Genomic DNA, 27,348 nt, shown 5'->3' with positions numbered 1-27,348 from the left:
CTGTGTGTGTGTATCTGTGTGTTTGTGTGGTGTGTGTCTGTATGTGTGTGTGTGTGTGTGTCTGTGTGTGTGTGTGTGCTTGAACCTTGGGGCACAGATCCAGAAGAGTGTCAAACCCCTCAGAGCTGGAGTTGCAGGCGTTTTGCAGGGCATCTGGTTTGTTATGTGGGTACTGGCACCTGAACTCTGGTCCTTAGAACCGAGCAGCAAGCACTCTCAATGGCTGGTCCCCCTTCCTCTCTGTCAGGGACTCAGCCTCATCTGATGCGTGTGCCTTTCCTGTGTGCTGTTGTGGAGGCTGAAGGTGAGACATGCAGACACCCAGGTGTGTACTAAATGAAGCGAGGCTGTGGACTGTGGGGTCTCCAGAGAAACAGCCTTGAGCAGAAAGAAGTACCAGAGGGAAAAATAACGTCTCTTTTCTGTGTGGAGATGAGCAGGGGCCTAACGGTAATTACTCAGGAGATGTAAATTGGGCTTGCAATGGAAAAGGGTCCCACAACACAGTGACGAATGTCACTCAGATGTGGTATGAGCTCAGCATCGAAAGACAAGCCAGTTATTCCTTGAAGTCTGGGGTAATTTGTTTTGCTTTTTTTTTGAAACAGAGTCAGGCTGGCCTGGAACTCACAGAGATCCACCCACCTCTGCCTGCCAAGTGCTGGTATTTAAAGGTGTGCGCCATCATGCCTGGCCAAAGTCTGGAGTAATTGTGGATTTACTTTTTTTTTTTTTTTTTTTTTTTTCAATACAAGGTTTCTCTGTGTAGCTTTGGAGCCTGTCCTGGATCTCACTCTCTAGACCAGGCTGGCCTCGAACTCACAGAGATCCGCCTGCCTCTGCCTCCCGAGTGCTGGGATTAAAGGCGTGCACCACCACCGCCCGGCATGGATTTACTTTTCATGCCACCTCTCAACACACACAAGCAACTGGCCCACCTGGAGAGGGCTCCTGGGTCCGTTTCCAGCACTCTTTGCATGAATTTTATTCTTGCTCGTGTCTTTACAGAAAACAGCACAGAAATTATGCTTTTAATACCTAAAAGTTATGACAGTTCAGTGTTTCAAACACCTCAGTATCCGGTTTCTTCCCTTCCCACGCTATGTACATCATTTACATCTGTTAGGCTGGAGTCTAGCATCTCAACCCGGAAGAAGACAAGAACTTGGGAGCGGGAACGTTCTATGAAGAAGAAACCAACCGTCAAAACAGATTTAAAATCGCCACTCAGTGTCTCGGGCCTTTCTGGTGAAGCAGCCCCAGCAAAGGTGGCTGGGGTGCCTAACTTCACAGGGTGAAGGGGGTCTTGTGGTTGGCCTGGGAATCCAGGAGCAGAGGACTCCGTAAGGCTGTGTGCCCCGTGACCAATATAAAGACGGGAGAGGGACGTCTGCAGCGAGGCCATCGGTGTGGACAGCTCTCCTCCTCTGCAGGCAGAAGTCCCCCAGTCCACCATGGCTCCTCACCTATGGCCACGCTCCTGGGCACACAGCTTGAAGCATGAAGCTTGAGTGCCTGCAGCTTGGTGTAGGCTTTCACTGGCCACCTGCCTTGCTTTTCTTTGAGTTTTCCCCTCTACCTTCCTTATCACACATCCTTGATGCAGATGCAGAGCCCAGGCCCGCTTTAGGTTTGGCCTTTTAGGAATGCCTAGGCCAAGGTGAAGCCGGGTCTGTGGCTTTCAAGCTGCGCCATGCTCCTCCAAAGCAGGGCACATGTGAACCGACAGGCTACAACAGGTTCTCAACCTGTGGGTCACGACCCCACCCCGATGTCGCATATCAGATATTTACATTACGATTTCATGACAGTAGCAAAATGACAGTTAGGAAGTGGCAACAAAATCACTTTGTGGTTGGGGGGGGTCACCACCACACGAGGAACTGTATTGAAGGGGCACAGCACTAGGAAGGTTGAAGACCACTGGTCTGTAGGACGCTCTAGCAGAAGGGAGCCTTTAACAGCAGGTTGACGTCATAGGCAGAAGAGTCAGAAGGCTTCGGAAACTCAGGCCCCGGGGTGCCAGAGCTCTGGGTAAGGGTTTGAGCTCCACAGCAGAACAGTGAGCTACAGCGTTGGTGAAAAGTGCCCTTCCCCAAGGGTGTAGGGCCTGTACACTGATACCTGTGGTGTTGCCCACCTCTGCAAAGGAGGAACCTATCGGGCAGGCTGGGTGTGAGAAAGGGCCTGAGGATGCGCCACAGCATGGCATGGGGCGGCGGGGGAGGGGGGAACCCCAGTCTGAGACGTGCCCTGTTTAGTCTGGAATCTGGCCATCAGTGGGTAGGGCAGACGATGCAGAGGTTACACATGGACCAGCAGAGCAACATATTGACACAGCAGAACCCAAGGTCCAGGCCTGCGAGAAGGAACAGATGGAGAGGGAGCGGACCTGCTGAGTCCTGGGGGGCTCAGGACACCAGAGCTGGTGTGCGGGTCCAGGTCACAACTGTGTCAGGCCGTGGGCTTGCAGCAACAGGCTTCAGGCATGGGCTGGTGGAGTCCACGAGGGGAGTGAGCTGCAAAGGAAGACTCGAGGGGACAGAGAGTGAGGGGTAGGCTTGGACAACCAAGAGTCACCAAGGGATGGAGTGGCAGCAGGACCTTGATGTTGGGGTGGCGAGAAGGCTCCAGAGGCAGGCTGTTAGGATGAGCAAGAGGAGGATAAAGTCAGGAGTGGGTCCACGATGTCTCAGCACGGTCCAAAGCTATGGCCAGAACCGGCCCGTGTCTAGAGTTGATGGGGTAATCAAGGGCCTGTGGTGTAGGGAAGAGAAACAGAAGCCAGGCCTGGCCTGGCCTGGGAGAGGATTCCCTGCACCACAGGCCCTGAGAGGAGCAGAATCTCGGCGTTCCAGAACCAGCTCCTCTCCACCTAAGCCGCGGCCTCCTAAGCCATGTCCTCCAGCTGTGGTGGGCTGTGCTTCTCTGCTGGCCTGTCTTCGTCCATGGCTTCCTCTTCTTCTGGCTTCTCAGCGTTCCTGGCCAGGCCGTCAGGCCCTGATACAGTCCCCAGGACCTTGGTGCTGTGCTCCTGAGCTTTGGCTCGGAGGGCCGCAATGCTGTTCTCCCTCAGTTCCTCCTGGGAGATGGCTGCCTGGGCATCCGGGGCCCGTTCCTCCTGCTCCATCTTGTCCAGCTTGGGCAGCGTCTGCCGGTCCACCTCAGGCTTCCTTCCCGACTCAGCTGCTGCCTCCAGCGACTTTTTGTGCATCCCTAAAAAGAATTGTTGGTATTCGGGTTTAGAAAAGCGTCTGGGAAAGCCATCTTGAACTGAAAACAGCAAAGATAGAGAGAGGCCAGAATTAAGGAGGAGCAGACAGCCGTTCTTCACACACCACAGTCAAGTCCCACACCTGGACCAAGGTCTGGGGTGGGAGGGGGCCTGGTGGGGGCAGGTAGAATTTCAGGCCACCCGCTGGGGACCAGGCCTTCAGCAGAGTTCTCTCCACCAGACCCTCAGGCTTGAGGACACCCCCAACCTGTCCTGTCCCTTCAAGGCATCTCCCCTACCCCTTTGTCATAGGATTCCAGGTTTTAGGACCCCAAGACAAGCTGATGCCTAGATGGTAGTTGAGAGATGACAGATGGGGAGGTCTGGGGCAAAGAAGTTCTTGGGCAGAACTAGAGAGGTGGCCCAAGGGACATAGGAGTCCCCTTAACCCACAAAGGGAGACATTTCATTCACTGTAAGCCCATTTTCAGTCAGGGAGAAAGTATAGACTCTAGGGAAAAGGCCACATCCTCATGGGACAAAAGAAGCCAGTGACTCCAGAATGGGAGTCTGGACACCCGGGGCATAGGTGCAAAGATGGCCCCAGAAAGATGGGATCATCTGCCTGGAAGACCTCCCTCCCGTTGGTCCACTGTGCCCTAGGTCTCCCTACCCAGTGTTCAGGTCCCTCCCCCAGGGAGCCCGCTCTCCTCACCACAGGGGCAGGGCCCCAAGGAGGGCGCGGGCTCTTACCCAGTAGCCATGGGGCACAGGAGTCCATGATGCCATCCTTGGCGGACTTGAGGATGGACTCCGGCAGGGGGATGGAGTGCCGCACCATGGCCCCGTAGAGCCCGTACTCAGCCATAACACTGCTCCGGCCCCAACACTTTTCTCTCTTCCTCCACTTGGCTCTGCGGTTCTGGAACCACACCTGGTAGTGCAGAGACATGGTCAGAGCTGTGCTCTGAGGAACTCCAGGCCCAAGGCCCTGACCCCTGTCTGCCTCAGGGGGTTCTTAACCCAGCTCCCCTTATCCCACGGAGTCCCCGAGGTATCTCAGATTCAGGGAGGGTGACATTAAGACTTGAGATGACCATGGGCAAAATGGGTCCATTTGTTGTTTTAAATCAAAGCTGTTCTGGGGAGATCAGCTTGGAACACTTCCAGACAAGGCCCTGCAGGTGGGCAGCACCAGTAATGGTCCTCTGTTTGCAGCTACATGTCCACGCAAATGTGAAGGATCTTGGGGATGCTCACACCTGCAGTGTACACAGATATGTCTTGTCTCCTGACATTGCAGCAAGATTTGGTCTCATCTATGAAGTTCTGGCTTGAGTACCTCACAATCAAATTTAAATAAAAATATAAAAGCCAGCCCAGGCGGTGGTGATGTGTGCCTTTAATCCAAGAGGCACAGGGAGGTGGATCTCTGTGAGTTCGAGGCCAGCCTGATCTACAGAATGAGTTCCAGGACAGCCAAGGCTACGCAGAGAAACTCTGTCTCAATGAGCCCCTCTCCCGCAAAGCCTAATGTGGTGATATTTTAATTGTGCTGAAATGTGATTTTATTTGTATGTTAATAAATAAAGTTTGCCTGGAGATCAGAAGTCATAGCGAGCCAGGAATAGAAGTCAGGCAGTGGTAGCCCATGCCCTTAATCCCATCACATGGCAGGCAGAGTCTCTGTGTGGTCAAGGACACAGCCAAGTGTGGTGACCCTTGAGTCTTGAATCCCAGTACCAACCATAGAGACCTGGAGGTCTGTATAGACAGACAGTGACAAGGAAGTCATGTGGCAGGACTTAGAGCCAATGAGAAGGCAGAACAGGAAGGCAATAAAAACACAAGTCAGACAGGAAGAAGGTCTGTCTCTGAGGGGAAGGACAGCAGCGAGTGGTAAGCTAAAGGGAGTCATGGCTCTTGCTCTGACCTCTTTGGCTGTTTCCTCTGTATTTGGCTCTGTGTTTCTTATTCAATAAGATTGTTTAGAAATTTGTCTACAGCCTAAACCTTATCATATTTTAATTAAGTTTACAATTTTGTGTTGGGTGACATTCTTAGCTGTCCAACCCACAGGCCATGCCTGTAACAAACCCTCTGGTTTGCAAAAAGACAAATTCCAGGAACACTGACTTTTCTTCCAGAGGACCCAGGTTTGATTCCCAGCACCCACATGAGTTCACAGCCTTCTGTAACTCCAGTTCTAGGGGTCTGACACCCTATTCTGGCCTTTGCAGGTACCAGGCACACAAGAAGTACATGGAGGTACACACAGGCAAAACACCCATACACATTAAATGAATTAAGATTTTTTTTTTCTTTTTGACAGGGTTTCTCTGTATAACAGTTCTGGCAGATTTTCTTTTTTTTAAGAGCAAATTCCCTAGCCCTGTTATCTGCCACCATCTGGGGAGAGTACAAGAGTGTGAGTCTGTGGAGCCCAGAAGAGTGGATACATTTGGAGGCCCCACCGCCCACGTGTCTGCAGTCTGGCAGCAGGCAGCCGACTCAATACTCATCTGCCATATCTTCCTGACCTCTCCCACATACTTTGCTGCCCATCACTTTGATTTCAGGTCTAACTTTGAATAGAATTTTGGAAAGGTGGGTGACATTCCCGGGTCAGGTAAGGAACCTGACATTCTCTAGAGCATTAGGGTAGGGAAGAGTAGGGACCCAGCAGAGGGATTGGTAGGTGTCATCCTAGAGATGGAATATTTGGCCCCAGAATTGATTGGTATGGGCTGACTATGAATAACACTGGGGGTGTCTGCAGCATCAACATCAGCAGCAGCATCACCATCATCATCATCATCATCATCATCATCATCATCAATCATCATCATCATCATCATCATCATCATCATCATCTGCAGGGCTGGGAGTGGAACCCAGGGCTTGCCCATGCTAGGCGAGCACTCTATCACTGAACTACATCCCCAATCCCACTGCAGCTTCCAGGAGGAAATCCACACATTCAAGGGATCAGGATGTCTGCATCTCCCCCAAGCAGCCCTCCTGAGACCAGCTGCTGACAGAACCCAGAGTTTCCCTACCCTTGTCCTTGGATGCTGTCTGGGAAACCGGTGGTCCTGGAAGGCCCCAGGCACCTCTGGTCCCAATTTGACCGCAGGGTAAGAAACTGGGGACAGAAAACCAGCTTCCCCGCGGGCGCTTTCCATCCACTCGCCTCTGGCGCCCCCGCCCTTCCCTGCGGACCCCTCCCCCGCCCTGGGCGGCCAAGGTATCAGCTTTTGATGAAAAATTGCTCCTGCTCTATTCAGGAGGCGGCAAAAGAAGAGTCACCCCCAGGGGCAGCCCTGGGCTGATTGAAAAATAAGTTAATTTCAGTTTGAATCGATGGGCCTCAGGCACTGAAATATCACGGGAAATTAAAGCGGCTTCTCTCCCGGGAGCCACGGCATTGACCCGCACTAATTAATGCTGGGGAGGCAGTGATCGCCTCACCGTGAGCTGCTCCCCCTCCCCGGGGGACCCCAAACACTTCTCATTTAACTAATTAGACGGGGAAAATTGGGTGTTAATTTGTTTAGGATTTTCCCCCCCTCTTCCCCTCGGCAGCTCCCTCCCCGGCCCCCGCCCGGTGCGGGGGCGCGGAAATGAATGCGGGGCTCGCCGGCAGATGGCTGCCCCGGTCACTCTGCAATCTTCTCCGACTTGATTGCTTGATTAGGTCGTTAGCACATTAAAAAAAAAAATTGCTTGCCGTCTGGCGCTGGCGTGATGAGTGGGACGCGCGGCAGCGCCTGGGTAATTTATCTTTTTATACGGCAAAGAATTTGATTTCAATCTGCAGATATATGGGGCGCCTTTGACACCTGTTTAACTTCGCGCCGCTGACAGCTTAACCCTTTGCTGCCCGGGCAGCTGGGAGCCAAGGCTCGGACGCGGGGCTCCGCGAGGCCGCGCTCTCTGGCGTTTCCCGCCATCGCCGCCAGGTGGCGCCGAGAGCGCGGATCGTCCCCTGGCCGCATAGTCCGGTATAGGGCCAGCCACAGCCAGCAGGGGGCGCTCCTGGTACTACCCATCCAGTTAGGTGAGCCACAGGGATGCTCTCTCCGCCCCCCAGGAAAGACCTCACCTTTCACACCACCTTAAGTTAACCCATATAGCCATGTTTGGGGACCTCTTCCTTTGCAAATAATCAGGAGCCTCTAAAAATAGGAAAGGGCCGGATGCGGTGGTGCACACCTTTAATCCCAGCACTGGGGAGAAAGAGGGAGGTGGATCTCGGTGAGTTTGAGGCCATTCTAGTCTACAGGGTGAGTTCTAGACCAGCCGTGGCTACACAGTGAGCCTCTCTCAAAAATAAATAAATAGAGATAAAATCAAAATGAGAACATCACTGCCTCAGAAGCTGTGATTCTCCCCACCCTCGCAGTGACCAAAAGCTTTAGAGTGCCATTGCTGGACTCTTCCTGAATGACAGCACCAGCCAGAGAGCCACACTTTTGCCACACACCGCCTACTGGAATCTGTAGTTCCTGTTTAGATCTGGCAAGCAAAGATACAAGACCTCCTCCTGGTACCCCAACCCTTTGGGGAGCTCGGGGGAAAGAGTTCATATAAAATGATGGCCACTAGGGACTGGGGGTTAAGAGCACTGACTGCTCTTCCAGAGGCCCTGAGTTCAATTCCCAGCAACCACACTGTGGCTCACAACTGTCTACAGTGAGATCTGGCGCCCTCTTCTGGTGTGCAGCTGTACACGCAGGCATAACCCTGTCTACATAAGAAAATCTTTTTTTTTAAAGGTGATGGCCGCTAGATGGCTGGCCTCTGTGCATCAGAGTTAGGAGCCATGAAGATGGCCTGCTTGTCCTGCCTTGGCCTCACTCAGTGTTTAGGTCCTCCCCAAGGCTGCCTGCCTGTTTTCCAGGGTGTTTGTCCACTGTCTGCCCTATCTGGGTATGAGGTTTGTCTGGGGCTCCTCTTGTTCCACTTCCCATCTATACATGCTTGGTCCCTGTCTACAAAGTACTCATTTGTTCCAGGCTTCCTTCTCCCGACAGAGGCAAAATCTAAAAGGATTAACCTGTATACAAGCATAAGTGACTTCCAGTTTCCTCGACACCTCCGACCAGACATTGTGTAATACATGTGACAGATTCCACCCACCAAAAATATGAATGGAAACAAGCCATACGCCCCCAGGCCAGGAGACGGCCAGTCCAGCAGGAGCTTTGAAAGTCATTGAGGTCATAATTCCTTAAACAGAATCCCTGCAGCCAGAGAATATCTGGGACTTTAGAAACGATATGTAGCCTGGACTGGAGAGGTAGCTAGTAGTAGTTAAAAGAGCATGTGCACCTTCAGAGGACCTGAGTTCAGTTCTCAGCACCCACGTTAGATGGCTCACAACCTCCTGTAATTCTAGCTACAGAGGTAACCAGTGCTCTTTTGCAGCCTACCCAGGCAGCGGCACACAGAAATAAAAACAAATCTTTGAAGAAAGTATATGTAGCCGGTTATGAGGGCACAGACCTGTAATCCCAGCACTTGGGAGGTAGAGGCAGACAAATGAGAAGTTCAAGGCCAGGCTGGGCTACATAGGAAGTATAAGACCAGCCTGGGTCAAATAAGACCTTGTTTGAAAACTCGAGAAGGAAGGAAGGATACATATAGCACATGTTAATGCCACCCTGCCCCCTGAGCACCATATAATCATATCCACCAGCCTCAGTTTCTGCAGCCAAACTCACTCACACTAAGAGACGTGTAAACTGCACAAGATCTGGTCTGCTTTTGCCACTAAATGAGTTTTGATGCTAAAATCATTAAAGACCTTTCCATTTTCAGCACAGTTTGGATTGAGGGATTCTGGAGAAGGCATTGTGGAACGTGCAGAAAACAGAACACTCTTGACTGTCCTCCATGGCAGGTGTATCCCCTAGCTGGTCCAGGAAGTGCTGGAGGTAGGGCAGGGCTGTCAGGTAGGAAGAACATTTTGGAACTAAAGAAGGGGTACAGGCTTGCAGGTCCCTTCTGGGCTCATAAACAGAACCCCCTTTCCTGGTTCTCCTCTGGCAAATGAATCACTAGTGTGGAGACCAGCTTTTGCCCATGACACTCTCTCCCAGGGGAGCATGCTGCCAGCTGGTAGCTTGAACCTGGACCCTCAATTATGAGTTCCTGGAGTGCCTGGCTCTTTGCAAAGACCAGATGTGGTTCCAATTTACGGAGGAAACCTGGACAGCCAAAACGATTTTGTTTTAGGGCATTTGGCATCAAAATGAAAACTGCCTTGGAGGGAAGCGGATAAGGGATTAGTGAGACGTTTTCATAGCTATCCGTCTCTTGTCTTGATGGGAACAACCAGCATGTCTGCAGAGCTTAAAAGTCACCACACTTGGGGCTGGAGACATGGCTCAGAGGTTAAAAGCACTACCTGCTCTTCCAGGGGACCCGGGTTCTAGTCCCAGCACCCACGTGGTGGCTCACAACTGTATAACTTCAGGAGATCCAGAACCCTCTTCTGGCCTCAGTGGACACCAAGACCACATGTGATGCACAGACGTGCACGGAGGCAGAACACCCGCCCACATACATTAATTTAAAATCTTTTAAAAATCACTGCCCTTGATCTCAGGCAAAAACAGTCGGAACTGAGCGGTGCCGTGTGATCCCAGGTTCGCCAAACAAAAACTGCCATCGGCCTTCTGTGTCCATGTCCGTGGGCTCAACAACCACAGACAAACATGTACAGGTGTGTGTGTAGTGTGTGGTCTGTGAACTGTGTGCATGTGCAAGCACTCATGTATGGACACGTGGGAGGTCAAGAGGTTGGTGTTGGCTGCTTTCCTTGATTGCACGCTACCTTGTTTTTTTGAGATAGGGTCTGTCGCTGAACCTGGAGCTCAATGATTGGCAAACTGGCTGGCCAATAAACTCTATGCAATCCTGTCTCCACCTCTCAAAACTGGGATCGCAGGGGCACGCCCCACACCAGGCTTTTTACATGGGTCTTGGGGATCAGAACTCACATTTATTCCCACAGCAGACACTTTATCCACTGGGCCATCTCCCTAGCCCCTCTGGTACTTTGTGTGTGTGTGTGTGTGCGTGTGTGTATGTGGTGTGTGTGTGTGTATGTGTGTGCGTGCGTGTGTGTGTGTGTGTGTGTGTGTGTGTGCTGTTTTTCCCAAAACAACATAGTGCAACAACTATTTACACAGAATTTACATCAAGTAGATATTATAATTAACAGATGATTGAAAGCAGACATGAGAATGTACATACATTATGTACAAATTCTACGCTTTCTTTTTTGCCATGGTAATAATAGAAGCCAGCGACTAACACAGACCAGACATCACCATCTCTGTCACTTTATATTGGAGACTTAAGCATTCCTGAGGAGAGAGGCTAGAACTAAACCACCTTGGATAATGAAGGACCCTTGTGCCTACATTTCAGGCTCATTTGAAGATTAAATAAAATAAGCGAAAGTGCCTAAAATCAGATGGTGTCATACAGATGGGGCTCAATAATTGCTGGCTATTATTACTTCAAAGGAGACACAGAAAATCAATGGGAGTCTGCCTAAAGGGCAGGTTAATCAATGGCGTCGTCACCTGTCCCTCTGACCTCCTACACATAGCTGGACTTACCCAAGACAGTGAGTGCAATCGAAGGCAGAGAGGGGCGAGCTAACTAACTTCCAGGCAATAATCTCCCTGCCCCACATCGGGATGGAAACTGCGCCTTACACATGCTTCGTCATCAAGCCGCATGCCAACCCTAAGGCTTTCCTTTCTTCTTTAGTGTGTGTGTGTGTGTGTGTGTGTGTGTGTGTGTGTGTGTGTGCTTGCACGCACACCTGCTTGTCTGCATATACACCATATGCATGTGGGTGCCCATAGAGACCAGAAGGCATCGGATTCCCTGGACCTGGAGTTACAGGGGTTGAGAGCCGTCTGATGTGGGTGTTGGAACTGAATCCAGGCCTTCCTGCAGAAGCGAATCTGAGCCATCTCCAGGCTGGGCTTCCATATTTGAATACAGACAGCCTCTAATTTCCCTGTAACGTCTGAAGATCCAAGCAGATCATGCTGAAACTCTATAGTCTAGGCTCAAATGGCAGCAGTCCTACAAAGCCTGTCCTGCCCAGAGCTGCTCAGATGTGTCTACATCACAATGTGTCTTCATTGGAGATCGCTGCTCTGTCTGCGGCTGCCGCAGTGACCAATGCACATCCACTCACCTCCGAGAGCTTCCTGCTTCTCAAATGTCCTGTTACCACCCACTGGCAAGATCCTTGGGGAAATTTAAATAAAATAGCATGTGGGGAATGCCTGGCATGTAGCAAGGAACCAGCCTGACACTTGATGGAGTCTGTGGACCACAGTGCTACGTGAGGAAGCCTCTTTCTGGCGCCAGCTTTAGGGTCACAGAAAGGGGTCCTCCTCCTGCTTCCCACCCTGCAAAGTTCATAACAGCTCCTTTCTATTTGACTCTTGGTTCTGAGAATCCCCCAAGAATTCCTGGAGTTTCCTGATTCTACTTCCTAAAAAAAAAAAAAAAAAAAAAAAAGATAGCCCCTCTATCGTGGAAATCTGGTCCCAGGGAGGAGCAGAGGCCGGTCTTACAGAAAGCCTGACAAAGGTCTCAAAGTGACACAAATGGCCACCAAGTTTGGGGTCCTCAGCAAAGGCTAGCTGGGAGGCTTTGGGGCTTTGGGAAGGGGCTTGGGTTTCCAGGTACACATCCCCTCAGAGGAGGTGCCCGGCAGTCTCAGGAAGCCCAGCCAGCATTCAGGTAGCCTCCACCTGTCAGCAGCTGGTGTAGTTGTCTCTCCAGCCGGCAGAGGGCACCTGTGCCTCCCAGGTGAACAGCCCAAGGACGCCTCCTCACCAAAGGGATGCTCTGCTGCTTCAGGGCACGCAGCAAAGAGGCCAACCAGGCCAACTCTACCAAGTCTTTCTCCCACTCCGTAGGTGACCAGTACCAGTAGCTGTAGCTGCACCCCAGGACTCCTCTCTCTCCTAACTCCTCACATAGGTCCCACCTGCAGCCCCACCCTAGTATCCCCACAGGACAACATGCTCGGGGCTCCTCCCAGGATCACCCCTCTAAAGGGGACATGTTGCAGGATAGACGCTGTTCCAGTATTTGTCACCTTGTTACCCAGACTTTGCTTTTTGTTTGGTTTGTTTTAGATGGCACTCTGGTAACTCAGGTTGGCCTTGAACTCCCCAGGAAGCTGGGGGTAACTTCGAACTCCTGATCCTTCTGTCTCTATGTACCAAATGCTGCCATTACAGGCATAAGCTACCACACCCTGCAAGTTTTGCTTTTTTTTTTTTTTTTTTTTTTTTTGACAAGTTCTTGCTATGTAGCCCAGGCTGGCTTCAAACAATCCTGCTTTGTTTTTGTTTTGTTTTCAAGATAAGATTTCTCTGTGTAACAGTCCTTGCCGTCCTGGAACTCTCTTTGTAGACCAGGCTGGCCTCGAACTCACAGAAATCTGCCTGCCTCTGCCTCACGAGTGCTGGGATTAAAGGCATGTGCCTCAATGGCCTGGCCATGTTTTGTTTTTTAAGTTGTTTTTTTGTTTTGTTTTGTTTTGTTTTTTTATGTGCACCTGTGAGTGCCTGCATATATGTATGTGGTGTGTCCCTCGAGGTCACAAGATGCCAGAAGAGGAGGTTGGATTCCCTGACACTAAAGTAACCGGCAGTTATGAGCCACTATGTGGGTGCTGGGAACTGAACCTGGGTCCTCTGAAAGAGCAGCAAGTGCTCTTAACTGCTGAGCCATCTCTCCAGGCTCCTAGCTTATTTTAACTGTTGCTGATTGAGACCAGGTCTCACGTCATCCCTGGATGGCCTCAAACTCACGATGTAGCTGAGGATGACCTTGAACTTCTGACCATCCTGCCTCTACCTGCCCAGTGCTAGGATTACAGTCACAAACCCCCAGGCCTGGTTTATGTGATGCTGGGAGTTGAACCCAGACCTGTGCAGATTAGGCAAGCACTCGGCCAACTGAGCAGCATTTCCAACCCAAGGCTTTAAACCCTGTCTTCTGGCCTCAGCCTCCCAAGTGCCTAGCTTGTAGTTATGACCACCACGCCCAGTTGTCTGCCTTCCAGGCTTGTTATGTGCCTTTATGTCTGGCTTTATCCGTCACATTTACCCAGCCTCTTCTCTGATTCAAAGCTGATGAATTTGGGATTGTTGCTAACATGATCTAACATTCCACAGCCACGTAGCATTGTGTGAGTGTGTGTTGTGTGTGTGTTTAGGGGTTAATTTGTTTTGAGATAGGATCTCAGGTAGCACAAACTAGACTTTTTCATTTGTTTGTTTGTTTGTTTGTTTGTTTGTTTGTTTTGAGACAGGGTTTCTCTGTGTAGCCCTGACTGTTCTGGAACTCACTCTGTAGACCAGGTTGGCCTCAAACTCAGAGATTTGCTGGGATTAAAGGCATGTGCCACAATGCGTGGCTTTTTTTCTTCTTTGAAACAGAGTCTCAATAGATAGCTGTGGCTGATCTGAAACTTCCTATGTAGACCAAGCCGGCCTGGAACTCCCAGAGATCCACCTGCCTCTCTTCTGAGCCCTGGAATTAAGGTGTGTGGCACCACACCTTGATTTTGGGGGGCTTTTTGAGATGTGGAAAGTAGCCATGGATGGGTTCTAACTCATGGTAGTCATCCTACCTTACAGCAGTTTTTCTACCTCAGCCTGCTTAGCGCACGTAAACTTCTGACACCATATTTCAGCAGACTTCTTCCGTGCCATCCAGCGTGAGGCTCCAAGATCAAGCGTCTCATGGCCTTTGATGTCCACTAGGGGGCAGCTCGGCCCACATTTCTAGAACTCCGAAAGCAGCGTCTTTCTGTCTACCATGACACATTCTATCCTTCCCCACACCCACCTCTGTCACCCCACACTACACTACCTTCCACGTCCTTTAACCCACTTACAATCCTATCCTACGCCCAAGACTTGGTGTTCTTACACCAGCTGCGTACAGAAGCAACCACCTGGAGAGATTTGAAACACAGACACCAAGGCTCTACTCCAGACCAATTCAATCTGGATTGATGGGCATAGGGATGCCACAAGGGTATTCTAAAAAGTTGTCTGTGAATGCACAAGGCCCTGGGTTCAATTCCCAGCACTGTAAAACATAAATAAATAAACAAGGAAATGGAGACATGACTCCACAGTTAAGAGCATTGGTTGTTCTTGTAGAAGACCTGGGTTCAGTTCCCAGCATCCACATGATGGCTCATAACCATCTGTCACTCCAGTTCCAGGGGATCCGATGCCCTCTATGACCTCCGGGGGCACCAGGCACACATGGTGCAGGCAAAAATACTTGTATACATAAAAGAAGTACTAATAAGCATTCCAAGCCAGAATCCTACAAACCCTTTCCCATCAGGACAGCTACCTTGAACTTCTGGAATAGAACTTTGAGGATGGGGTGAACAGTCTCACTGTGTTTCCAAGGCTGGCCTTGACAATGGAATCCAGGCTGAGATGAAACTCCAGCTCTTCCTGGCTGGGATCACAGATGGGCCACCGTGCTTAGCTTCAACCGTGCCTGTTCTAAAGTGGTCTCCAGTCAAGGGAATGTTAGAAGTGTTGGGTGGGTGCGGTGATACATCCCTAACATCCCCAGCACTGAGGAGGGGAGGCGAGAGGATTTCACGTTCCAGGCCAGCTTGGGCTACATAGCAAGACCAGGTCTAAAAATAAAATATAATAATAATAATAATAATGCCAAAGTGGAATAATGCTAGCCAGGTAATCCATACTCACCTTTCCCACACAGTAAGTTGCTAAGAGCAGTGTGAGACTGTATCTATCCACTTTACGTATTTGTTTTTCTCACATAACAAGGTATCTTTTGTTAAGAACAATAACAGAGTAATCAATTAAGAGAATAAAGCCAGAACTGGTACAGCACTTGCCTATAATCCTAGCAATTGGGAGGTTGAGGCAGGAGGATTGCTGAGGCTGGTTGGTTGCCAGTCTAGCTCCAAATTCAGGGAAAGACCCTGTCTGGAGGAAATAAGACATGGAGTGGGTGGTAGGATGGGCCACCTAACCTTCCCCTCTGGTCTCTGGGAACATGCCTAAGTGCATGCACTACACCCCCACACGCATCTATATCACAAGCACACTCAAACACACACACAAATTGAAAATAAAAATTAGATTTTAAAGAAGAAAAAGTATGTATTTTAAAAGAGGGCCAAAGGGGGCTGGAGAGTTGGCTCAGTGGCCAAGAGGACTTGCTGCTCTTGCAGAGGACCCAGGTTCAGTTCCCAGCAACCACGTGGTGGCTCATAACTGCCTGTAACTCCAGTTCCAGGGGATCCAACGCCCTCTTTTGGCCTCTGCAGACACTGTGCACACAGTTAAACACATAATAAAAATTAAAGACAAATTTGAAAAAGCCCCACAGGGCCAGGGATCTGTGAAGCTCAATGGTAATACGCTTGCCAAACACAGGCATGGCCCTAGGTTCCATCCCTAGCACCAAAAACAAAAACAAAGACCCCAAAACCATGTATATAGCCCCCTCTTATAGTTCTAGTAACTTGTGACCTCAGAGAAAATAAAATCAGTCTGGAAATCCATTTCCTCTTCCCCAGGACTGACATCTTGAAGAGGCTTCCAGAACATATATTCTAAATTTGATACATAAAGAGAATAGTGTGGCCAAGTCTGTTGTGGTCACTTAGAACCTTCTCTATCCCCAGTGTGCCCCACATCACTACACCCAGCCCAGAGCTGCCCACTGAGGCCTGGCTCACTATCACTGCCATTTACCCTAATTACAGTTTGTACAGATAGTGTCATTTCATCTCGTGGGATAGCAGTGAAACTGGGCTCTGAATCCTAGCCTCTTATCAACTTTACCGTTCAGCCCCTCAGTTTCTTCATCCAGAAAATGGGTACAAAATTAACACCAGACTCATCTGGTGCTGAAGGATGAAATGCCGTAAGACATACCATGCACTGACCGCCGAGGGCAGTGGTGAGTATCAGTAAAGGCCCCAGATCACAACACCTTCAGCAAGGTAGGAATTTGGGGGAATATTATTACTGTTTTTACAAATGAGTCATATGAGGCTCAGCCTGTGACTTTGCTGACACTGAAACAAAGAAGGAAGTAGGTGTGCCTAGTGTCCCGTGTGCTGTGGGTTGTCATCAGACTGGGCAGGAAGCCTCAGCTATACCGTGAGTTGACTTGGCTTGGATGAGCAGGGGCTCAGCTTCCCTACTGCCTACTTAGGGCTGTTAAACTCTACTTAGCCCACACTCCCATCCCATCAGTGGCAGCCTAGAGCCTAGTGACAGCTGGTGATCCTGACAGCGCTCCTGTTCCGGTAGCTCAGGGGTAGGGTGCTGGGCGAGTATGCAGGAGGACGTGAGTTCTACTCCATGCCACCACCATCACCAAAACCAAAACCAAAACCAAAACCAATCATTGTTCCATTTGACTTGTAAACTCCTGATTCTAAGGACTCCCCATCTTTCTCTCTCTCTCTCTCTCTCTCTCTCTCTCTCTCTCTCTCTCTCTCACACACACACACACACACACACACACACACACACACACACACACACACTGCTGACCCAATGTTGGAGCAGGCGGTACTAGCAATCCACCTGCAGATACATTGGTTCCACCTATCAGCATGCCCAGACCCCACTTCTGAACTCAAATCACCTTCGTGCTTCCAGATTTGGGTTCAGCTTCTTCAAACCCAAGAAGCCCAAGGCAGAGGGTGCGTTTTCAGACCCACGTTCCAGCCGTACGACCTCCAGTTACCAGCTATGGAGCACAGGAAGCTGTCGACTTTCATTTCCCAGTTCTAAAGGAGGCCATTGGTCTCTGCCCTGCCACTTGTCACCAAGAGTTAATGAGAGCAGAGCTGACTCTGAGTGAGCAGGGACACATGTCCCTCACTGCTCTGAACTCTGTTCACATTCAGCCTGTTGGATCTGCACAAGGAAGGGGTAGGGTATGTCCACTCTAATCCCACGCGTACAAGGAGACTCTGGGAGGAGATGCCTGGCTGTGAACCCAGGAGTCTGGCTCTGGAATCAGTGTCACCAGCCCCTGCCTCACCTTGCTTTGCCTGTACACACCCTTGGCACATGAAAACCTCTCTGAAATACTTGGATTTGTTACCAATACACATCAAGACCTTTCCTAAACCACTTGGTGAAGTTGCTGGGGGCAAGACCACTTAATCACTCATAAACTCCTGTAGGGGGCAGCACTTAGCTATGTGGTGCCCAGAAGATTGGCAAGACTCTGGTCTCATCTCTCCTCTATGCACCCATGCATAGTCGGCCGTCACAGAACAGTGTGTGCTCTCTACTCCCCACCCCTCCCTGTGCTGGCTACGGTGACTTTGAACCCCTCCCAATAGACAACCTCCAGGTGACTTAATGAGCTAGCCTGGGCCTGTTGGGAGCATTTACAGGGCAGCTACAGGGAGGTTCCGGCTTCCCACAGCCCTGCCCACCACACCACAGCCCAACAGAGATTAGACAGCACACCAGAGAGACAGCAGCTCCTTCTCACTAATGAGCAAACCTGGGCCTGTCAACAGTGGCCTCCAAGGCGCTTGGAATGGCCAGCTTGATGCTAATGAAGGCCGGAAGGAGAGGACTAGGCAAACCAGGCCTCGGTTTACAGAGTACACTGCCACCCCATGCACATGTGTACACACACAAACAGTTCAGAGGCAACACCCCAATCACCCCCACTAGAACTCAACTGGGTGAGAATAAACATTCCCAGGTCTCCACAGATAAGCATAAGCTGCTTATGGATAATTGAGCTTATTGTTCGTGTCAATGTCTAAAGCCTGGAGCTGAAATTCTGAATTGATTTCTAGTGAAAGGAAATCTCTTTCGGAAAAACAGCTCCTGGCCCATTTTTTTTTTTTTTTTTTTTTTTTTTTTTTTTTGGTTTTTTGAGACAGGGTTTCTCTTTGTAGCCCTGACTGTTCTGAAACTAGCTCTGTAGACCAGGTTGGCCTCGAACTCACAGAGATCTGCCTGGCTCTGCCTCCCGAGTGCTGGGATTAAAGGCCACCACTGCCCGGCCTGGCCTCACATTCATTCTCTGGTTCTCTAGTCAGAACAACCCATAGCCAGCCCCTGCTTCCTTCTCTAGCACACCTGGGATGCTCCCTCCACCAAGCACCTGCTGACAGAAAGAACCTCCAGTGGAGACAGAGAGGCAGATGCTGGGCAGGCAACACCATCAGGTAGTCAGGACCTGATCTCCACACGCCCCAACATCCACACCCCCATCCCTGCACCTCCACCCCCTAACCCCCTCCCCACCAGTTCTGTAGCAGCAGGAATCCACCCTCTGGGCCTGCCTGGAGCAGCTTTCATTTAAGGCTAAGATGTACCTGGAATCACTTCTGAAGATACTCCACCCATCCCACTCAATTCTCTGGCCTCAAGATGTTCCTATATCCTGGGGTTTTTGGGCTGGGCACACCAATCTAGAAAAGTGACTGGTTATGCCACACAACCACCAAGGCGAGGAGGGGGGCTTGGTGAGTCCCACTAGAGGGTATGTGTACCCCGTCACGTTCTGGGGTTCTGGGCCAGTCCAGGAAGAAGCACTGAACAGGAGCTGCAGGTGGGAACAGCTGCCCCATCTGAGGGGAGCACAGAGCTGCAGCTGGATGCAGTGGTGAGGAATAGGAGGTGAAGGGGAAGGGAGAGGAGGAGAAGCCGCTAGGGTTAGAGGCAAAAGCCAGCTTCCTCTCTCAGCCACCTGGTCCTACCTCTGGTCTTAAAAGAGCCATATGCTGCCGGGGCGCACGCCTTTAATCCCAGCACTCGGGAGGCAGAGCCAGGCCGATCTCTGTGAGTTCGAGGCCAGCCTGAGCTACAGAGTGAGATCCAGGAAAGGTGCAAAGCTACACAGAGAAACCCTGTCTCGAAAAACCAAAAAAAAAAAAAAAAAAAAAAAAAAAAAAAAAAGAGCCATGTGCTATAATAGGCTTGCTCGGGACGCCCCTACCCCTACCAACTCTCTCTCTCTCTCACTATAAGGCCTCCTTACGGTCTCTACAATGTACTCTCAGGAAGCCCACCATCTGCATTTTGTTTGCTTGGGTTGGTGGTTTGATTTGGTTTTTACTGGGAATAGAACCCAAGACCTCACTCAAACTAGGCAAAGCACGCCACCACTGAACTATATCCCCAGCACAAGGAAGCCTACACTTTAGAAGAGCAGGCAAGACTTATCTACCAAGCCTCTTGTCCACCTATCACTTACATGGTAGGTATTCAGCAAATACCTGTCCGCTTAATAGACTTGACTCAATGGTTTTCACTGAGGACAGGGTCATTGGCAAATGGTCCTTCCCCCAGGGAAGGGCATAGACGCGAGAGGATGGGCACCTGCCCCTGGGGATATAGACGTCTCCAGGCATCTCCAGGCGGCTGGAGGGGCTAGTCCCTGTTACCTGTATCCTGTCTTCTGGAAGCTCCGTTTTCATGGCCAGCATCTCCCGGGCATAGACATCTGGGTAGTGGGCTTCATTGAATGCCTTCTCCAGCTCCTCTAGCTGGTAGGAAGTAAAGATTGTCCTGAGGGGAGCAAGATCAGAACTCAGAACCTTGGTACTGAAAGAGCCTGCCTGCCTTGGAGAAGGCAGGATCTCTCTCCTGTGCCTTGGTCACAATTGACTCCTCTCTTCTCTCTCTCTCTCTCTCTCTCTCTCTCTCTCTCTCTCTCTCTCTCTCACACACACACACACACACACACACACACACACACACACACTGACCCTCTAGCCTCTTCTCTATCCAGGGCAGAGGTTCCACATCATCCTGGTCATTACTTTATTTATACATCACCACCCATTACTTTAGCTTCGGCGACATTTCATTCAGAATCTTTCTGGAAACACTCTGGGGGAAAAGTGCGTTAAGAAGAAAATTCTAAGGTGTTGGTGGCAGCGCTTGCCTTTAATCCCAGCACCTGGGAGGCAGAGGCAGGCGGATCTCTGTGAGTTCGAGGACAGCCTGGTCTATAGAGCGAGATCCAGGACAGGCGCAAAGCTACACAGAGAAACTCTGTCTTGAAAAACAAACAAACAATACAAAAAAAGAAGAAGAAGAAAATTCTAGAATATTGAATATTGAAAGTCATTCTTCCTCCCCCACAAGCCAAAGAGGAGGTCCCATCAGATGAGTAAAGCCTTGGTCCACTGGACCTGCATCCTGAGCTTCTCCCCACCAAATGTAAAGATTCTCTTTAAAGGCTAAAAGCAGCTTCACTTGGATAGTTTGTCCAGTGAGAATGGTGTCTCACACACCTCTGACCTCTCCCTCCTCCCTCCCCACCCCTACCCACTCCCCTCTCCACCTGTGCACAGCACCCAGACCCACCACACAGGGTCAATTGCTCACAGGTAAGTGCGAGGATGTATCATCCCCTCTCCTACCTCCAGAATGGTTCCCACTGACCCATTTTAAGAGATGATGAACCTTTAATCTCAGCACTTGGGAGACAGAGGCAGGTGGATCTCTGTGAGTTCAAGGCCAGCCTGGTCTACATAGTGAGTTTCAGGACAGCCTGCGTAGAGAGACCTTGTCTCAAAACAAAACAAAACAAAACAAAAACAAAACGAAACAAAACAAAACAAAACAAAACAAAACACCAGACCAAACTAAACCAAACAAAAAAACAAACAAACAAACAAAAAACAACAACAAAAAGCTGACAAAAGCTATGTTCTCTCACCCCAGGAAAATGGGCAAATAACAAGCCTCCGATATTAAGGCGTTCATAACCCTCTACTTAGAGGAACCTAGGAACCTAGGAACCACCGACAGCTGCAAACTCTCTCCACAGATTTTATATTCCTTGCATTTACCTGGCCTTTATCTTACCCCCTCATAGACAACAGGTCCAGTTTCTACAAACAGAACTTGTACAAAGGGGCATGTCCCTTCTTGATCCTCCGAGATTTGGACCCTGGGGCCAGCACAGGGTTTATTTGTAGAGTGTCCCCCTACTGTGCCCTCCCCTCCCCAGTGCATAGAAAAAATGCACATATAAGCCCCATTTCTTGAGCTAATATGGACTTCAATATATCCAGGGATATTATACAGGGTGTGAGAGAGGGAGGTTGTGTTCTTTATAAAAAAAAATGACTACTTTGCTTTTAAATTATTTTGTCTAGTCTCTTGGTGGCAATATGTGGAATTCTTATGTGCATAGAACGTTAATTCATTGGCTGGGTGTGGTAGTGATGCTTTTAATCCTAGTACAGAGGCAGAAGCAGGCAGATTTCTATTAGTTAGAGGCCAGTCCAGTGTACACCAGGCTAGCCAGAACTACACAGTGAGATCCTGTCTCAAAACAAAACAAGCAAAGAAAGAAAAAAGAAAGAAGTTAATTCTTCAGGATTTTGAAGATCTGCAGCTCTCTGTTTCTCTCTATTGACTTGCTGGAGATCTCTTGAGCAGATAGATCATCAAAATAAGCAATCAAAATATGCAAGTCCCTCTTAAAACCAGGGAAACTGAGGAACACAATTGGTGTGGCCTGGCCAAAGTCCAGGAAGGGAGCTAACTGTGGATCATTTAGAGTTTTTAAGGGCCTTTCTGTACTTGGAAGAGTCCCATTTGAAACAAAATTCGAGAGTAGTAGGGACTGCTCTGTGCTCCTGCCATTGGAGGACTGGGCGGGAGGAACAGTGAGTTCAAGGACAGCTTGATTAACATAGTTCAGGCCAGTCAGGACTATATTGCAAGAAAACAAAAACAAACTAAATAAGAAAGTAAGAAAGAAGGAAAGACAGACAGACAGAAAGACGCAAACCTTAAATCCCTCAAGCTTCTCTCAGACAGACAGAAAGATGCAAACCTTAAATCCCTCAATCTTCTCTCATTCCTGCCTCAGAGCTGGTCTTCCCATTGATAACCACATACTCTTCAGGAGGGTCCCTTCCCCAACCCAGAGACCGCAAACTCTGCTCCTGACTGAGGTAGAGCACAGGATCTCTTGCAATATCTGCAGTTTTCCCAAGAACAAAATCCCGGAGCTGGGTCACCACTGTGCTGCATCCCTGGTCTACCCCCCACCCCCCAAGTTCTGCTGAAACTGGTTTGTTTCCTGAAGCGCATCTCTCATCACAGGGCTCCAGGGCCTCTTCCTCAAAATCCTCAAAGACTGAAGCTCAGGGAATATGCTTTGTTTTTCTACGACCCCCCCACCCCGCCCGAAATCTATAGCCATTCTTCTTTGAGATTATCTGCTACGTTCATGCGCCAGAAAAAGACAGACACCCAGGGCAGCTAGTTCTCTGATGTTGGTGAACTGTTCTGCCTGGCTCCCAACCCACCCAAACTCCAAATGTTTCTCTATCAGAAAGGATGGACCGAGGGACTTTAGGTACGGACTTAGAGCTGGGGCCATCTGGCTTGTTTCTATGTGGACAGCAAAGTGAGACGTCCTTATGCCTTCCCAGCACTTTCCAGTACGGCCAGAGTTTGGGGAATGCTCTTTCCAGGGTTCTCCAACCCTAGGATAAGAGCAGAGCCCCCCCCCCCAACCACCACCATGTTGACTTTATCCCAGCACGGAAGATCCCATAGGTAATGTTTTAATTAATATTTGTTGGATGATTTTTTAAAAAGACCAGTGACTGAACTAATAAATTCTTTTTCGTTTAAAATAAAGTGGGCTGGTAAAATGTCTAAACATTAAAGGAAAGGCACTTGCAGCACAACCTTAGAGACATGAGTAGATTCCCCGGAACCCACAAAAACGTGGAGAGAATCAACTCCACCAAGTTGTCCTCAGACCGACCACCAGGTACGTTTCCGTGGCGTAAATGAGTCCCCTCACCCTCACCTACACACACCCCCATTACATGCACACATAATAGTAACAAATACAAATTTAAGAAAAGAATAAAACGAATTGAACTAAAGCCCCCAGCTGCCCGCGGAGAATGAAAGGAGACCCAAGCTGAAGTTCACTTTCCCTAAAGCCAAAACCTGTTCCGAGGTCAGGAAAGAGAGTCAGTGATGACCTTTGGGGGGTGGGGGAGGCTAGGGAAATTCAAGACGCAGAGAAGCACGGAGGGGGGCGGCAGGGGAGAGGATGCAGAGACAGAGACCAAATTCGGGGGAGAAAAGAGGATGCGATGGGACCACAGGCCCGAGAGAGCGGCAGCGGGGAGCTAACTGTCCCTGGGGCCTCCCCATTTGGGTTAGGACAGAGAGAAAAGTGAAGGAACCGGCCTGCTAGGGAGTGCAGGGACAGAGACCTGGGAACGGCACTCCCAGAAACTCAGGTTTTTTGTCTCTCTGGCCTGCCCTAGCTTAAAAAAAATCGCCTGAGGATTTCCACCAGGAACGAATTAGGGTTGTCGCTGAAATGAATGAGAGTCGGACACCCCTCCCCTCCCGGGGTGGGGTGGTGGTGGTGGAGGAGGGAGCGTACTTCTTAGGATAGACCCATTAAATTTTTAACTTTGGACTCACAACATCTGTTTAAAGACATTTTGTTTCACACTAAAAATATGCGTATGTGTCTGCTTATTAGTACGTGCACGTGGTGCCCCAGGAGGCCAGAAGAATGCATGGATCCCCATGAGCTGACCACCTCTCCTTAGAAGGTACACCAATGCAGTCCACCCCACTCCGGTCTCCGCAGGTGGAACCAGATCGTTCGCTTTCTTCCCCATCTTCCAGACTAGGAAACTGAGGCTCACGGGAGGGTAGCGACCCGCTCAATAGCACCAACGAGCAGAGGCCGAAAGCAAAGGTCCATCCGTGCAGCAGTCGCTGGAGTTTGAAGGGGAACGATCGCAATAGAAAACTGGAGAGTTGACAGACAAGGCCAGTGTAAGAGGAACCGGGCGCCCAGGGCCGAGCTTGCACGGACCCGGCTCCAGCGGGAGGTGGGAGTCTATCCGCTCTCCACCGGGTCTGTCGCTCTCAGACCGGGTCAGTGCGGGAATCTGGGGCCGCCGACGCCACTCCAGCTCAGATCTGGACCCAGCTGGTCTTTCCTTTCTCCAGCGCAAGGAGAAAGCAGAAAAGGTGCGGTTGCCTGGGCTGACAGTCACCCTCAGCGGGTGCCAGGGCTGCCCCGGGGCAGGCTCCCGCAAACCACGCAGGTGTCTTCGGTGCAGCCCGGGCCCTCACATCTGCGATCCGCAGAGAACAAAATCTGGGTGACCCGGCCGGGGAAAAAAAGGAAGCTGGGGATGGGAGCAGGAAAGAACTGTGCGGCCCTTACCTGTGTCGCCGCTTCTTGCGTTTCTTGGTCTGGTTTAAAGCCGATTTGGACATTTTTCGGTCACTGGAGGAAACATCTTCGGAATCTGAAAAGCGGGCGGAGAGGCAGGAGGCGGAATGGGGAGTGCGCTCCGCCGAGCTGCAAAAAAAGGTGAGGACCCCACCTTCTGCAGCCTGGGCGAGCCGCGCGGGCCTGTGGTCTCCAGCAAGCCCTCCGGGGCCTGGGCGACCGTCTCCATCCCCTTAGCCCAGGCTGACCCTCCCCGGGTCTGCTTCTGAAACCAGAGATTTTGAACAAATTTCATTGCAATAAAGACCAAGGCCCAGGCGCGCTGGCAGGCAGGGACGTGGGAGGATGAGGTAGGCACTGAGGATTCAGGGACCCGGGTTGGTACTCTTAGCTCTGCCCTGTCAAGTGCAAGTCCCAGGTCGAAAAGTTGACCCAAGGAATGGAGGCTTGTTGGAGGGGAGCTGGGGCTCTGGAAAGGTCTGGAGACTGCGGGTTGGCCGCCTCCTTCGAGGCACCCACAAAATGTTTTTCTGTTCGAGTTCAGAGAGCCGTTCTCCTTCTACACTTAATACATACTAAACAATGGCACGAAAAATCTAGGGAATTACTGAGGCCGGTGAGCTAGAACACACCGCCAGGAAAGTGGCCCTGAAAGGGGCGAGGGGGAACTCATCCAGGGTCCCTGATCCAGAGAAAAATCAGGATCCAGTACAGGATGCGCTCAGGTTGGATCTGATGGATGCCCTTTGGCCGCCGACGTGGCTTTATTTTCCCAGTTCCTAGCGGGGGAAGGAAATCGAACCTCAGCTAAGCAATACAGAGGTTTGGAACGGAGAAGAGGGGAGGAAAGTGGGGGACAACTTTGCACACAGGGGCAAGAGCCAGAGCTGGCTTCTCTTTCCTGTCCCGCCAGCAGCATCAGGCTTCAGGAGCGCAGGTCCTGCCCAAGGCCAGGGCACCTTGGAGCAGCAGAGCTGGGGCCCTCCAGCTAGCTCCTTAGGGGATGATGCCACAAGGACTCAGCCACCCGGAGCCTAGCATCCAGTAGGACCCCCAACCCAGAGATGGGATCGAGCAGGGCCAGACACTAGTTCACAAGAACTGAGCAGGGGTTGGAAAAGCTGAATCTGAAAACCCTCTGAGTCCGGGTCGCTGGCCCGGGGCCCTCTGACTCTCTAGGCCTGGGCTGAGATCCGTTGGCCTGTGCGAACTTTTCCTCCCGGGGGAGGTCGCGGCCGGCTGGCGCGAGCCGACGGCGCAGGCAGGGCTGCGGCTTTCCCAAGCAGTGTGGCAGGCGAGCAGCCTTGCCCTCACCTACCCGAGCTGGCCGTCTGGCTGGTGTCCAGCGGCCCCGACGCTCTGCCTAGTGGCTGCAAGTGGACGCTCTGCGGATCGGACAGCACTTCCAGAAAGGTAGGCTGCGCGTAGAAGCCGGGAAGCCCCCCGGGCCCCAGCAGCCCCATGCCGCCCACTCCTGCGGGGCTGAGCACCGAGCGCGCAGCCAGCAAGTGCCCGGGGGCCAGGCCGTCGAGGGCGGCCCGCGGGTGGGAGCTGGGAGGCTCCTTGTTCAAGCCTAGGATCTCCTGGATGCCGAACCCTGTGCACCTGGCCGGGGCGCCCCCCGAGGTACTCTTGGCCACTGTCTCGGATTTGGGTTTGCTCAGCGCTTCCCCCGTTTTCCCCGTCATCTCCCGGTTCTTTGGAGGGGCTGAGGCCGCGGGTCTTTTGCTCCCCCAACCCCCCCGCCGGGCTACCCGCTTCGCGAAGTTGGTCCCAGGTGCCCCCTCCAGTGTCTAATGCTCTGGAGCCCCAAGGAGATTCCCCTTTTATCCAACCAGGCGGCTGCCCAAGTGGGGTCAGAGCTGAACAGCCAATCACCGGGGCCAGGAGCGATTAGGAATTCCAAAAAGCTGGCAGCTCCCGCCGCCACCGGCACCGAGGGGCCAGGGCGCTGCAGGCCCAAGTGTGGTGGGCTATGCAGGGTGCCTGCCCTTGGGCTGGATCTCCTGGATCCAGGGTGTGTGTGTGTGGTGTGTGTGTGTGTGTGTGTGTGTGTGTGTGTGTGTGTGTGTGTAGTGGGGCGGAGGTGGAACAGCTAGGTTTGAGGTTGTTCCAGGAGGCACAGTGGATGGGGGCTTTGAGTTGTATAACCTGCCTAGGACCAGTCCCGAGGTTCGCTGGGACAGATCCCTGGTGTGGGGTTGGGGGACGTTAGGTGGGCGGCAGATAGAGGCTAGAGGTTAGGAGACCTCCCTCCCTTACCTCAGGAGGCTCAAATAGACTCAGGTATGGGACAAGAAAGGCTGGAGGGCCCTGAACTGTGTGGTGGGAATGGGGGGGTGGGTAACCGGAATTGGCTTCAGCGTGGAAAGGGAGATGTGTGGGTAGGGACTTGTCTCCCCGGTACAGAAGAGCTACTCAGTAAGCTGGGCCACCTTAGAGGCGGCAGGAACAGGATCAGGCCTTAGAGGGAAAGAGGAACAGCTAGGATTTTTTTTTCCCCCCCCGACAATAAATATGGGGCCTTCTCCCCTCCCCCTTTCTCCCTAGCTCACCCTCCTCGCCCAACCTTTCTTTCCATTTCTTCCTGGGTTTTTAAAGACAAAACCTCTCTCTAGAGTCCAAGCTGTTCTCATACTCACTCTTCTCCTGCCTTGTGCTCCCCGAGGGACAGGATTTTACCTGGGGCCCACTTGACCAACTGTGTATTTCTGAAGTGTGCCCGGCTTCACTCAAAGATCGTATTTATTTGGTCTTCCAGTCACTCAGTTAGCAGCTCTGAGTCAAAAGCGTGGAGTTCTGCAGCAAACCAAATAGGCCAGGCAGAGGGGCCT

At 51.2% G+C, this 27,348-nt stretch overlaps 1 protein-coding gene across 2 annotated transcripts; it reads right to left on the bottom strand.

Moving 5' to 3' along the window:
* Nucleotides 1-999: 999 nt before the first annotated feature.
* Vsx2 (visual system homeobox 2) lies at nt 1,000-26,202 on the bottom strand. Of its 2 annotated transcripts, none has more exons than XM_059279443.1 (5): nt 25,833-26,202; nt 24,506-24,590; nt 19,710-19,833; nt 3,968-4,148; nt 1,000-3,273 (listed from the first exon to the last, which is right to left on the bottom strand). In XM_059279443.1, the coding sequence occupies exons 1-5, from the start codon at nt 26,200-26,202 to the stop codon at nt 2,891-2,893; spliced, it is 1,143 nt and encodes a 380-aa protein (XP_059135426.1). In that variant the 3' UTR covers nt 1,000-2,890. The 2 variants fall into 2 exon arrangements, with proteins under 2 accessions (XP_059135426.1, XP_059135427.1); XM_059279444.1 differs by having other exon boundaries at nt 1,000-3,216.
* Nucleotides 26,203-27,348: the final 1,146 nt, after the last annotated feature.

The sequence above is a fragment of the Peromyscus eremicus genome, chromosome 14 (assembly GCF_949786415.1).
Source record: "Peromyscus eremicus chromosome 14, PerEre_H2_v1, whole genome shotgun sequence".
In the NCBI taxonomy this organism is placed as follows: domain Eukaryota; kingdom Metazoa; phylum Chordata; class Mammalia; order Rodentia; family Cricetidae; genus Peromyscus; species Peromyscus eremicus.
The sequence above is the reverse complement of the archived record's forward strand: the minus strand, read 5'-3'. Positions and strand labels throughout refer to the sequence as shown.